The 14,442-nt window shown below is 39.9% G+C and overlaps 1 protein-coding gene across 1 annotated transcript; it reads right to left on the bottom strand.

Moving 5' to 3' along the window:
- Positions 1 to 986: 986 nt before the first annotated feature.
- LOC108688150 (disks large homolog 5) lies at positions 987 to 11,794 on the bottom strand. Its single transcript, XM_018194289.1, has 13 exons — positions 11,663 to 11,794; positions 10,307 to 10,350; positions 9,515 to 9,532; positions 9,018 to 9,165; positions 8,445 to 8,796; positions 7,925 to 8,344; positions 6,352 to 7,413; positions 4,142 to 6,209; positions 2,941 to 3,871; positions 2,600 to 2,850; positions 1,824 to 2,053; positions 1,444 to 1,663; positions 987 to 1,142 (listed from the first exon to the last, which is right to left on the bottom strand). Exons 1-13 carry the CDS (start codon positions 11,791 to 11,793, stop codon positions 1,036 to 1,038), a joined length of 5,982 nt encoding a protein of 1,993 aa, XP_018049778.1. The 5' UTR covers position 11,794; the 3' UTR covers positions 987 to 1,035.
- Between the last annotated feature and the right edge of the window lie 2,648 nt (positions 11,795 to 14,442).

Below are 14,442 nucleotides of genomic sequence, written 5' to 3'. Positions count from 1 at the left end.
TATATATATATATATAAATTATATATACATATAATATTACGTTATACATATAATATAACGTCATGTAAATATATATGTATATAATGCAATATAAATATTTTTATACACAATTTTACTACTTAGAATAATCAACTTTTTATCAATTTTAATCTGTACAATTTGGTCTGAGGGGTTAATTAGCAATGTGATAGCCGCCAAAACGACTATAACTTATTTTTCTAATCAACATCAATTCGTCAATATTAATCCACCAATTTTGTAATGGGCCATAATACGACGAGTTTTTTTTTATAACAATCCATTTATGGTCTCGTATAAATTATTGATCTTATCAACTTTAGCTGCATTTCTCGTTGCATCGCTTGATTATACGCGATCGGAGTCAGAGTAATCTGACTATCGAACATGAATTGTTTGCTATTTTTAGCCAATCAATAATGAGCAAGTAGATACTTGAAAGAGCAGGCACCAATTTTATAATATTTTCATTAATATTTTTTACTTACAATATTCGTCAAAAAAGTCAATTCCAAGAAGAACATGAGATAATCCTTCAAAAATAAATTTAGTTTGTAGTTGTTTCTATAGATTTCAATTTCTTTCTCTATAGATTAGTCAATAGATTTATAGTGATCACAGATGAGCTATATATTGACATACTGATGCGGATAAATGTGAAAAGAACTTTGTATAACTGAAAGTCAGCAAAATAATAGTTTTCGAATGATAACTGAAAGAAACGTAACGAAAATTAAAATATTTGTACGTACCTGTTTTATATTGATAATTCAACGAGTTAAATGTGCTAAAACAAAATAATTCGCAAGAATTCGTTCTATCACAACCAAATTGAGCGATACTTTGTTAAGCAAAAATATCTGTGAAGCGCATAATATCTTTCTTCTGAAATCAAGAGACCATAAATAAAAGAACTGATTTTGCACAACAATTTTCGCAAATATGCACGACGTAAGGGCCCCCTGGTGGAATTTAGATTGACTTCCACTGCGGCTTGTGGGGACCCCCCCTTTTATGTCAGGGACCTCCTCTAGGAATCCACAGTGCTTTGCTCTGTTCCTCTTCTACTGAGGCTTTCACCTGTGTGCATATATATGCCACACTTATGCCCGCCGGAATCACGGCTGAAATCATTAAAGCATAAGTAAACTGTGATACTACGCATACGTTTACATTACATTATTACGTTATTAGAATAAATACAATTTAACTGAATCATTAATTTACAGTATAATTTAATTTTTCTTATTTTTTGCTACAAGTTGTTAATATATTCTAAATTAAAGTAAGAAACAATAGTATGAATATTCAACTATAAAATATCAAATTGATTTATACTATGTTATTAAAATAACAACAAGCATATAAAAAAATTTTGTATATTTTTTACGTATGGGAATAAAATTAGAAACACAATTTGCTTACCAGAAATGTAATGCTTATACTCTGCCTCTATCTTGAGCGCCTGTTCAAACATCTCTTTTGCAGCCTTTGTACTGATTTTGTCGCTTGGATATCTAGAATCCTTTACCTCTTTAATTTGCGTCCTATCCTTGAATTTGATTAATAGAACGATAGGATAAATTTGATGTCTATGAAGTCTCTCAATGGAAGCCATTGATACATCCAAAATACAATGCGTATTCTATAATAGAGATAACACAAATAAATATCGATATATATTCATTAAATAAGATCAATTACTTTTTGTTATTATCTAATATATTATCCAAGACAATTATTGCCATACATTATTCTTGTTATTCTATTGATCGTTATTTAATAATAATAAATTTGTTTATTACCTTCTCACATATATCTTTAACGGCTTGTACTGTTGTGCATTCGAAATAGCTGCCCTTTTTCCTATAATCCACATAGAGAGAATCACGTAATCCTTGCTCCAAAGTCGATTGCGAACAATGCATCGCCTCCGCCAGACATCTGGTAAATTGTCCCGGGTATTCTTGCAAAAGTTTCGTTACTACACATTCGCTGAGCGGACCGATGATCAACACGGGTCTCAGAGTAGGATCTGTTACCAGAGATAAGTGAATCATTATACTTTCCATTCAAAATGTAAAGGCACAATATAATAATATTGAGAAGCTATCATTTTAGTTAATCCTTAAGACTTAAGCTAGACTTTATATGAAATTCTTACACATCCTAGTATTTAAATTAAAAAATACTTTTGCTACTTGTTCTTTTATATTTTTTATTCGCATAATTTAGTACTTATGTCATTATTTCGCTTTGCATAATCTTGTTATTACGTTATGTTGTTAAATATTAAACAAATTTGAATTTTTGAGCGTCTAAATTTGATGTAAAAAGAAAAACTTTTCTGTAAAACGGAACCTGAATTTCATCTGGGTAAATGCTTTAAACAGTATCATACATTATTAAAAAAATAAAATGTCATAAATTATTTTTTAAATATAATAATTCATAATTATAAAATATCCTTAATATTCTCAGCATCTAAAATTTTTATAGAATTTTTTTCAGTTTTATTTAGAATTGACAGAGTAAAATGTTAAATTTGTTAGAGAAGAATTAAGAAATTGATAATATGTACAATCGAGTCTCTCGACGCGTTGATAACTCGCTGGAAGAGTGTCTTCGTTTAACGTTCCACTGTCGCTGTACCATCCCAGATTGACTCCCGTAAGATGCGATATTTCCTTGCAACTATCTCTACTACTGGATGATCGTTGTTGTTGTTTTTTTCGACGGAAGAAACTTCTTCTCGCACTAGTATTGCTGCGTTTGCCAGTGTCTTGTTCCAAGTCGCCCAAAGATCGACGGAGGAGCAATTCTTCTTCAACCCTGAACATAAATCACAGTTTAAATACCATTGATTAAAATATCGTATTTTCTCCTTTAAATATTCTATCATTCACCACAAACGTAACTCACTTAAATTTGCTTGGAATTATCCCGCAAGTCTGTCTACGACCGGTCTGATCAACTATCCAAGCGCGCCAGTGGCCTGGTGTGCCATTGAACATAGTATTATCCACGTAAAGAATATCGTCCTTACTAAATCGTAGCTGCAGACTATCACCTACTTCGCCAGTTCTATCAAATAGCGCCTTCACGTAAAAACTGTCGCCTGGCTTGTCTTTCACTTCGTTATATCGCTCTAACATGTATTGAGCGACCAGCGTCACCTTGTCCGCTGGTCGAGCCAGTTCAAGCGCGGCTTGCTCAGCGGTCGCTTGTCTCAGATCTACGCCGTTATACTCCAAAATCCTATCTCCGGCAAATAGACCGGCCTCTTCAGCGAGACAACCTGGCTGAACAGAATGTACGAAGATACCGACACCGTTCCCACCTACTAGCGATATACCGAGGTTCGAGCATTTTCTGGTCTCAATCAGTAGATACCGGGGCTCAGCACTCGGTGGTGGCTTTCGATTCTGTTCTTCCTGTGTGGGACTTCTCATCGCATTTTGCCGCATCATCTGTGCGCGACTCAATCGATCCAGTGTGGCAGCGCTGCGAAGTTCCGGTTTACGAATGTTGATGTCCAACGACGCAGAAGGCCTCATTTCACGTTCCCGCTCTTGTGTGCTTCTTACTTCCAGCGAAGCGGATGGCCGCATGTGCTCGACGCGTAATGTGCTCATTGTAGGTGCAGCAGTAGTGGTAACGGTAGGAGCAGTGGTGGTGATAGTGATGGTTGCGTCACGTTCAGGTTCAGCGGGCTCCAGCGTTTCCACTGTACTTTTTCGAGGTGCTTCTGGACTATTGCACGGTGTTGGCGAGCCACTACGACTTCCGGTCGCGGCTCCGTCGCCGGCTTCCGACGAACTCGAGGATGCCGAGCCTTCTAACTCGGTGTATTCTTGCAAAGAAAAATGTAAGTTTTTAAAAACTTACTTCAATAACGTATCTCAATGCTATAAGAAATAAAATATCCTGAAAAATTACAATGAAAAATTTTTCAGACTTAAGTTATCGAAAGATATTGATGGAGAAGGAAGAAGACGGAGAAAGAAGATGGAGAAAGGGAGCGTTAAGACATGCTACTTGAATAAAGAACATGCTACAGATTGCGTTACGAAAATGCGTTTTCAAAAATTGCATTATTTTTGTGCAAAAAGATTTTACTTACTATCCGGGCTGTATTGCACCAGCATTGTAATCGAGTTACCACACTGACGTAGAACATTAGCAGCCAGTTGATAGGTCGCACTTCGCATATTTATACCGCAAACCTCCAACAATTGGTCACCAATCTGTAAGCCGACTTGTGATGCTAGGCTGTGCTCATATACGGTGGAGACGAACACACCACCACTCTCCAGGCACGAGATTTGAATTCCCAGCGGCTCCACGGACTTGTCTATATGAACCCTGCGCAGTTCTCCGGGTGCTGGCCGTGGCTGTGAGTAACAGTAATCTGGCATACTGACGCGCTTGTTGCTGCTATTGTTTCCTCTCACAGTACCGCCGCTACTTCCAATCCCGCTAGTGCTACCGGTGCCTGGGCTCAATACTTCTACGTGAAACGTCGGCATCGGGCTGCCACGCTCGGAAGTTCTTTCTATGCTGCCAGTAGACAATTTGCCAACACTACTCTTGGACGTGACACTGGTGTTGGACGGTATACGGATGCGCTGGTCTTCCTTCCGGCCTGGCAATGTGCCACCTTCGTATCCATGCCCATAGATAGACGTGTCGCAGGGTATACCGAGCGGAAGTGCACGTGGCTTGTGATAGTGCAGATCTACAGAGGGCGTGTGCAGATGGCCAAAAGTGGTCGGGGTCGTCTGCGAAGGTCCGGGGCTATACGGGGGCTCGAAACAGTAGGTACGTGCGTCAGGCAAGCCTATGGACTCGCCTGATTGCGCGGACGGCAGCGACGGTGGCGAGGGATAACGTGAGGGCAAGGAATTCTGGTGCTGCGTGGGATGCGGATGCAGATGATGCAGGTGCGACGACGCGGCGTACGGATGATGCGAGGGAAACGGAAAGTTACCAGGTGCCATTTGCTGTCGCGACGTCGGCCCGCTGGTGGTCGACGCGGCAGACGTGGACGAACCACCGATACCTGATGAGTAGAGCTGTGAGTGAACGCGATTGTGCTGTAGCGTATCTGTGGTCACCTGCGTGTCGCTACTGCTGCCGGTCGTGTATTTTTGCGGCCGTTTGTTCGCGAAGTACGAGTCGACATCGCGGCCGGCACCACCGGACTTGACCGAGAAATCGATGCTAGTCTCGGATGGCGCCAGCGCGGAGCCAAGTCGTCCGGTCTCCGACGTGCTGCTCTCGAACTCCGTCGACGGCGGCTTCTTGCTACCACCGTCGATCGGGATGTCCTTGAACTGCACCGCCGGCGTGAACGACGGCTTCTGGTTAAAGAGCTGTCCAGTCTTGAAGCTCGGTAGCGGGGTCTCCACTGCTTTGTAAACGGTATGACGATTATTGACATTGGAAAAATTGGTTAGGGGGATGGGGTTGGAGATACGATTATAATTATAATTATCGTATTTTGGTGGATGCAGGAGTACACTGAGAGGGAAACGTTCTTTCGATTTGCGCGGGTGCAATATAGTACCGGTCCCATTTTGTATGAGGGGTCCGCGCGCCTTCGGCCAAGTGCCGCCGTTCTTCTCAATCTTCTCAGTACCATGGCGTTTGCTGCGCTTCAACACGCCGTTATTGCTGTTGCTCGCCTTCTTGTGATAGCTATCGATCACCGAATCCAGTTCCGCTATCGCGTCCTGCTCCTGCTCAAACGTATTCGGACTAGAGTTGCGATGGCCCTTCTTCTTGCTATCGTCGCGCTCCTTGCTGTGTTTGCGACCACGCACTATGTCAATCTTCTCTCTAAAGTTGTCCCAAGCATTGCTGATTCCGCTCGATTTCTCGCCGCTCACAGATTTCGCAGCTTTGTAGACGTTACGGTCAGCGAAATTCGTAGACAAATATCGTCTCTCATAGTCATCTGATGAGGCTTTCAGCATCATTCTCTCCTGCTCAGTTTGCGAACAGCTATTTACCATCTTTTGTTTCTCCGCAACAAAACTGCCGTCTATCGCCACCGTCTCCGAGCTGGCGGCGGAAGGTACCGGAATACCTTTCAATGTCGTGATGGTTAATACATCTACAGTATCATCGTTTAGAATAGCCATCGCTTCATGCGCTGTAGTTATAGTGTCCATAGGTTTACTATTAATCTGAAAATAAATATAGAAAGTAAATAAAATGTTTAACTTAAAAAAAAAAAAAGCTATTTATGACATACACTTGTCGTGTATGTATATTACAGGTATTTATTAATCTATACAAATTACAAATAAAATATTTCATATAACTTACATTTAATACTCTATCTCCTACAGCAAGATTTCCATCTTTAGCAGCCAAACTTCCGGGCGATATTTTCGAAATGTAGATGCCAAGTTCTAAAGTAATACCATGTGGCACTGTGCCGACCGATAATTGTGTAGTTCTCAATGATCGCCTGGTTATCCGTCGCCGTTTTACGATTAATGTTGCCGGATTTACGGTGGACGAGCGCAGAGTTTCTAATATCACACGGGTCGATACAGACGTGCAGTCGACATTATTCACTCGCACAATACAATCGTTCACTCGTAGTTTACCATCGAGAGCGCTACCCTGTGTCACCTGCGCGACGTAGACGCCAGTATCGTTCGGATAATACGGGCTGTCGCGGCCGCCGACGAGAATCAGTCCCAAGTCACCACGATCTGAATCCAAACAGATTCTACCGGGTTCGACGTGAATTGGAATCATATCCCAGTCGTTACTATCATCAATCTGCGCCAGCTGACTAGTTCGCAATGCATGGTCGCCAAACTCGATTTTCTCCTTCAGATCTTTCAATTCCTTCGACGCTTCGTTTCGTTGCTTCTTAATATCGTCGGAATCACGTAGGGCACCGGCCAATTCAGAAACCGCGCGATCGCGCTCCTTCCGTAATCTATCACACAGAGTTCTTATGCTCTCACGTTCCAACACTATCTTGTCGCGCTCACTGAAGGCCCAATCTCTCCTTCTCTTAGACACCTCGGCCTCTTGAACGGCCTCCTCCAATTCTGCTTGAAGAGTATCCACGGATTTCCTGAGTTTATCCAACTCCAAATTAGCTTGCTCCAAGTTATCCATGCGTTGCTTGTCTCGCGTCGCGTAATCTCTCGTGTTAGTCTCCTTTTCGGCTTCCTTGCTGACACTGTCGCGTTCGTGACTGAGCGAGTTTAATTCCAAACGATGCTTGTAGTCCCTGCTAGAACCTTCGGAGTAATCGCCGAATTTCTGCCGTAATTCATTGCACAGCTTCAGGGTATCGTCTCTATCTTGCAAAGCGGAAGAGATCTCTCTCTTTAGAGTCTCGATTTGATAAGACAACGTTTTCTTCTGCAAATAAACGGCATCGATGTAACAAATTATATCAACAGTATAACAAATTTATTTCAATTCAAAATTGCATAGATAATATCGGCGATTTCCAATGACTTTAGCAAGAATAAGATTGTTACCTTTAAAAAATAAACACGTGTGGTGCACGCAATAGTTATCTTTAATCTTGACATTTCCCTTTTAGTATTATGTTAAGTGTAACTATATAAGTATCGACAGCGACAAACTCAACTGAAAACAAAAGCGTATTGATAATCGTAAACTGTCAGACGCAAACTGAAAGTTTCCAACCTTGTAATAATTTGTTTCAGGACCTCGTTTCGTAATCGTGACACGAACTAAATGTTTCTATGACATCGGAAGAGTATGTTATTGTCGATACTATTTAAATGTCATTATACGTATTTACTTATTACGGTCAAAGACAGAATTGGAACAAGTACGTTATACCAAGAGTAAAAATAAATAATACTTATTATTTTTCTTATTCAATTACTCGATTCATTACCTCCTCAACAAGCTGCTTATTCTGCGTTTCCAAATGCGTGACTTTTGTGTACGCTTGCGTGAGATCGTCACCTAACTTCTCAATTTCCTTGTGTACCGTGTCTCGTTCTCCCATGATTAAGCTGTATTCTTGTAGGGCAGCATTTCGTTCTTCTGTGAGACGTTTCATATCCTTGCTGGCTTTCATACGCAGCATCATCGCCTGATTGATCTCCTTGACCGCTTCCTCGTGCTGTTGCTGTACCTTTGCGAGTGCTTCACGATACTCGTTTCTCTCTCTTAATGCAATGTCCCACTGGCGAATCGCGGCGGTACACTGCTGTTTCAAACCGTTGCGCTCGCGAAGTGCACTGTTACGTTCCTCTAGAACGCTGTCGTACTGCTTCTTTAGTCTCTTTGCTTCCTCTTGCGATAACTCTAGCTGTATTGATCACACGAGTAATTTTTGCATAAGTTTTCATTGCGCAGAAAAATATGCGCGTCAATGTTGCGTACAAGAATAACGCCTATCAACTACTTGCCTTATTAACGGCGGAAGAATGAGACGCAATAAGGTCGTCGTATCGTTTCCTGAGGGAATCGTATTCGTCCTTAACAGCTTCGTATTTTCGTAACGCGGACAGATAATGCTGATTCATAGCATCGTTGCCCGTAGCATCGGCGACGAGTACCTCTTGATTCTGCATGCGCTGCAATTCCGAAAGTTCTTTCTGCAGTGACTGGACCTCCCGGTCCAACCGTTGCTTGTCGTTTGCCAGATCACCATATTTTGCTCGTAACGAAGAGCTTTCTTGCGATGTGGCTTCCAGTTGATTCATGACTGCTATATGTTGCCCCCGATAATACTCCAATTCTTTCATAGTAATCTCACACCTGTGCATTATAGACTTCTTTTTACAAGCCCTTATAATTAGCCTGAAAGTGCCAAGTTTTTAAGCATCAAGCATATGAAAAAGAACTATGAGATGTGTAAATATGTACATACATGATTGAATATATGTTAAAATAAACAAAGTGACGAGAGAGGGATACCAAGAGAAAAAGAGAGATAGATGCTAAAAGCAAGACAAAGATAAAACAAAATGGAAACAAACCGTCTTATGGTATCGGAGTGCTTATGCCTAAGTAACTGAAGCTGATGCATCGCCTGATCACATTGAGCCTGCAAACCGTCATAGTCGCTACGACATTCGGGGCCACCAACTGGGCTTCCAACACTGCCATAACTTCCACTATCCCCCTCTGGTTTATGCCACAAGTGTCAATTCCAATAGCAAACATATCAGGGAAATAATCGATGTAACTTAATATAAAATGTAAAATGTACATGTGGAAATGGAACATGTTTAATTTTATGTAATTTGTGATAAACTAAATACGGAAAACATTTCAAAGAAAAAAATATGTTGCGCATACTACATTGGTGGAATAAACAAATTTAATTGTTCTCAAGCATTATACAGAAATATTAAAAATGCGACAAAAGGTATCACATAGAGATTCTATTGAAAATATGACGTATATTGACGGTCTATACATCTATGTCTATGCATATGTATTTTTGTAACACTTGTTTAAAAATAACTCTTACCCATATTAAGTGCACCATCTGGAAAATTAATTATAAACACCTGTATTACTTCAAGATGTAAATACTAATCACGCATAAAGGAACATAGAGAAACATAAATAAAGAAAAAGAACGAATAAAATAAGTAAAAGTATGAATAGCACCCCGAATAGCGTGTTAAATTTCACAATAAAATTTAAAAGTCTGATATGCTTGTTACAGTAGAGGGAACATAATCAGAGGTCTCGCTAGCTTTCACCAGGAAAGAAACTCTAGGTCACGCATGTAAGCATAGTTTGACTCATTGTTTTCCTCAGCTAATAAAATTATCAACGATATTTCATTATTACAAGCAGTATAACAAGATATCTGTCGTGTCTCTTTCAAATCTTTCAAACATATTTTTTTTTAGTATTTTATTTACCGAGAACGCTACTTTCTTTGACGGAAAAATAATTATTCTACACTATTCTACAAGAACAATTACCTTGTGAAATTATATCTCAACTGAAAAGAAATAAGAATCACAACTGAATGCAATATCTAATTCTGGGCTCTGAAACACATATCTTCGAGACCTACATTTCATCCTAAGGAGACTTCTCGAACGCGCTGCAGAGTTTAATTCTCCGATAAAAATATTTCTGCGACGGCGGCTTGCGGCGATGTCGAGGACGACGACGTATCGTCCTGACGTCGCAATTAAAAATACAATGACGCGCTGACGTTAGCCGTACATACACAATGGAGAGAGACATTATCGAGCCGTTCTCTCTATACAAAAAGGAGTTGAAAATAAAAACTGTCACTCACCGCTGCTCCCAGCACTGTCCAAGGAGGATGCACCAGAAGCCATGCTGCTCAGTGGTAAGTCTCAGGGCACCACAAGAAGGAAAGAGACGGAGAGAGAGAGAGAGAGAGAGAGAGAGAGAGAGAGAGAAAGAGAGAGAGACACACACACATACACACAGAGCGAGCACCGTGTATACGTGTGTGTGTGTGTGTGTGTGTGTGTGTGTGTGTGTGTGTGTGTGTGTGTGTGTGTGGACTGCCGTCTACCAGCACAGGTACCTGTCCTCACACGCCAACAGCAAAGTCCGAAGCGGCAGGTATCGCCTGGAAAAGCGTGCCATACACTACCCGTACTTCACGGAAGAGCGAACCCTTTGTAAATTACTAAGAAGCAGCCTTCGGGATGACATTATGGCCACTGTACACGTTCGTTTGTATGTGTGTGTATATGTGTATGTGAGCGCCCACGCATGTATATGTGTCACGTCACGCTGCAACGGTGTATATATCAGGGCCGCGTATTATCGGGAAAAGATGCTATCAGGGGAGATAAATATTGCAACTGACAACGCGCGCGCGCGCGTACAAACACACGCGTAAACGTTACTCCGACGCGCGTATGTGTGTATGTGTGCACACCTCCTCCTGCTCCTCCGCCACGACCTGTCGTCGCCGTCGACGTCTATACCCCCAATACACAGACACGTGTCGCGCGTACCATCCAAGAGATTTTCTATGCATCACTTCTCTCCCGTGCACTCCCGTATGAGCGAGTTGGAGCGAGTGCACGCAGCAGGGAGAACGTGGGAGCGAGGAAGGGAGGGCGGTAGAGGATCCGCGACTAAGCTGACCGAGCGACCGACACGCACATCGCGGGGGAGAGATACGGGGAGGGGGAGAAGATGGGGAGGGGCAACGCGTGTTTCTCGAGCGGCGCGTAATAAATTAATCTACGCGCCAGCAACGGCAGCGTGCTCCCATCGCGACGGATTCGATTCTCCGATCTCGCCGCTCGTTGTCCTTCCTTTTCTTCCCTCCGTCAACACTTCTGACTCGGTGAGTCTGACGTTTGTGAAAATACGTTTGTGATAATATCCGCGCTCGCCGAAGTCATCTTTCGCAGGCATTACGGAGAGGGGGGGGGGGGCGGTCGCTTGTATCATCGACGCGAAGAGGAGAGAAATCTCAAAAATAATCGATCCGATGATCAACGTAATCACGTCTACGACAACGGTGAACCTTGATGATGAATTTCAAAACATGTCTTTGGCCGCAGTCGCGTGCGTCCTCGGTCTGTCCTTGCTCGCTGACGACGACGACGACGACGAGGACGATACGTAAGCACAGGATGAGAAATCACATAGTCTGCTCGCTCACCTGCTGCACCAACCAGCCTGACAATTAGCCATTTTGGCTTGTCTGGCTGCGCGCGCGCGCGCGCGCGTATGCCTTTCCGACGCGTATATCACTAATTGATCTCCCGTGTCGATAAACACAACACACAGCATGAACGGCGGACGCCAACTGTGGCAGACAGTCGACTCAGTCGACTGTGGTCCGTCACAGAGTCGCCGCTATCGAGGAACAGCCAACTCTCGCGGAAGTCGACAAGTTCACTGCGTACGCGCGCCGCAAATCCGCGATTGTTGTTGAGGAGAGAGCCATACGTTGGCGCATGCGAACTGATGGAATTGAACGGAACGTCCAGTTGAATTCTCAAATATCATTGGATAATTTTGCTGGACTCGTCGACAATGTGCAATCATTGGATGCTTAACATTTGATGACACAAGTGTTCTATCTTTGTCACTCCCTGAATGTCAAGAAAGATAGAACGACTCTTGTCTCGACTGACTTGGATTGACTTGTATCATCAAATGGAAAGCACTCATTTGCAATTGACTGTGAAACCTACTTTAGAAGCATGCTTCGACAATCAAGTCAGTTTCCATAAAAAAAAAGAGGGAATAATGTTGGTAGTAACGAAAATCTCTAGACGCTACAGTTAATTTTCTATGGATTGGTAGTATTGTGTAAGTAATATCAAAAAGATACAGGACAGAGAAAAACTTAATGAGAGAAAGAGAACATGAGAGCCTTTTTTTGGTAACTACAAACACCCCTGAATACTAATCTGCCCAGCAAAAGAGAATGGATTCAAATGGATTCAAATTTTCAGAAATATTGATTCACGAATGTTAAAATGAATGCTTTTCAATCTTGAATGCATTTTTATTCATTTGTAGGAATTGCATGGAGCATATCTCTATGCTTTTCAATCTAAAAATAATATTAATTTTTTCTGCATTGTGAATACTGTTCAATTCAAAATTTTGAATAGGAAATGCAGTTTTTCTAATCTAATTGAATCTAATTGAATCTAATTGAATCCAATTAAATCTAATTAAATTCAAAAAAAGTATTCGCTATTTAAAATACGCATTGAAATAGAAAAAATTTCAATCCATTTTAATTCATTCTTGTTTGCTGGGTAAAGAAATAAACTAGATGTAAAACTATATAACAATATCCACTTTTTTCGGTGTTTCTGATGAAAATAAATTGTTGAAATCATGAGTGGAAATCTTTGTTAATTTGATTTATTTCAGTGATTTCAGCAATTAACTTCCATCAAGACTTAATTTATTTTCATAAGGAACATGTACAATATTTGTTATAAATATATACAACTATATAAATACTTTCCAAAGATGTCAAAATATATGTAAAAATCGTTTAATAATTTTTAAATACTTGTAAAAGTAATGAAAAGTAAACCAGAACAGGAAGTTGACACAAGAAATATATAGTGAAGGTATCCAAAACTAAAATGTGTGTAACTAATAGGATTAAATAAAATTATTTAAAGTATAATTATATTTTGAATAAAAATTATAAAAGAGTTATTTAGCATTTATTACTTTAAATAACTACACTTCTGACTTATTTTTTATTTATTTTAAATAAGTTTTCCTTATCTGATACCAAATCTATTTTATATTTTTTATTTTAAACAAGTTGTATTTATTTTTTAGATTCTTATTTTGTATTTTAAATAATTTTAAAAAATTTTAAATAAGTAAGTTATTTTACCGAGCCATGATCGACATTATACGTAAGTTTAAAAAATTTCTAAAACACAGAATAATTTATAATAATAATAGTGTTTTAAATTAATTTATTAACTGAAAAATTAAATAATGATTAACAAGATATTTAATGCTTTTAGTCAAAGTTGTATTTAACACAAATTGTTTCACGATATTAAAAAAATTTACATATATCTTTATATAACGAATATATAGAATATTATCAACCTTTGTTTAAGCATGAATCATTTGAAAGTATAATGAAAATTGAGACATAATGTTGGAATATTAAAAATATCTCACACGCGAATAATTATCAATTACGTTTAAGAATCACGCAAGTAATATAGGATTAAACTAGTGCCAGAGATACCACAAAGCAAAGCGCAAAATGTATCCGTTTGTTAAAATCATATAAAATACGAATAATTGAATAAAACGTGAATGTTTTTCATACGCGACAGTTGGGTATTCAAATGGCGCTCGGCGAAAAGCGAGGGGAAGAGTCGCGCGGCGAAAAGCGTGGGGGAGCGGCGCGGTGGTTGCTACGTCATCACTTTGGCATTCGCTCGGCGACCTCTAAGAGAGACGGACGTGTGGCATGAGACGCTCCGCGTGTCGCATTAATAAATAAAAATTAGATATCTACAAACGCGAATTACGTAAGGATGCCTAAAACTAAGGAGTGTACTAAGGGTTAATAGGTAAAATAGGTTTTATTACATAATAATATAGTTTTTGTTTTATTTCTTAGATTCACTACGCACATACACAGCACATGAATATTTTAAATATTTCACATATACGGTATAAAAATGAGATTTTTATTGTAGATATTGCAAATTGTGGCTTTTTATCACTTTAAATCGTATAATTCTGTCATTTTCGTGTTACTTCGCATTCTTAATATGAGAAAAGTAAGATAAATTATACTTAAATTACATATCTTTAAATGTATGTGCGTGCTATTTAGTATTTATACGTATTATTTTATTTAATCGGAATTATTTCATAATTTAAAATAAATTTTTGCATTTATCTTTTATTTAAAGGATGTATAACATATTA

The sequence above is a fragment of the Atta colombica genome, unplaced genomic scaffold, assembly GCF_001594045.1.
Source record: "Atta colombica isolate Treedump-2 unplaced genomic scaffold, Acol1.0 scaffold225, whole genome shotgun sequence".
NCBI classification, from domain to species: Eukaryota; Metazoa; Arthropoda; class Insecta; order Hymenoptera; family Formicidae; genus Atta; species Atta colombica.
The sequence above is the reverse complement of the archived record's forward strand: the minus strand, read 5'-3'. Positions and strand labels throughout refer to the sequence as shown.

Bases quoted from the DNA above. Each gene is read 5' to 3' on its own strand.
- LOC108688150 (XM_018194289.1), bottom strand. From the start codon at position 11,793: ATGCTGTGTGTTGTGTTTATCGACACGGGAGATCAATTAGTGATATAC. The intron at 8,797-9,017 runs GTTTGTTTCCAT...TATAATGCACAG, and splicing joins CACTCCGATACCATAAGACG to GTGTGAGATTACTATGAAAG. The intron at 7,414-7,924 runs GTAATGAATCGA...GTTTATTTGCAG, and splicing joins ATAAGCAGCTTGTTGAGGAG to AAGAAAACGTTGTCTTATCA.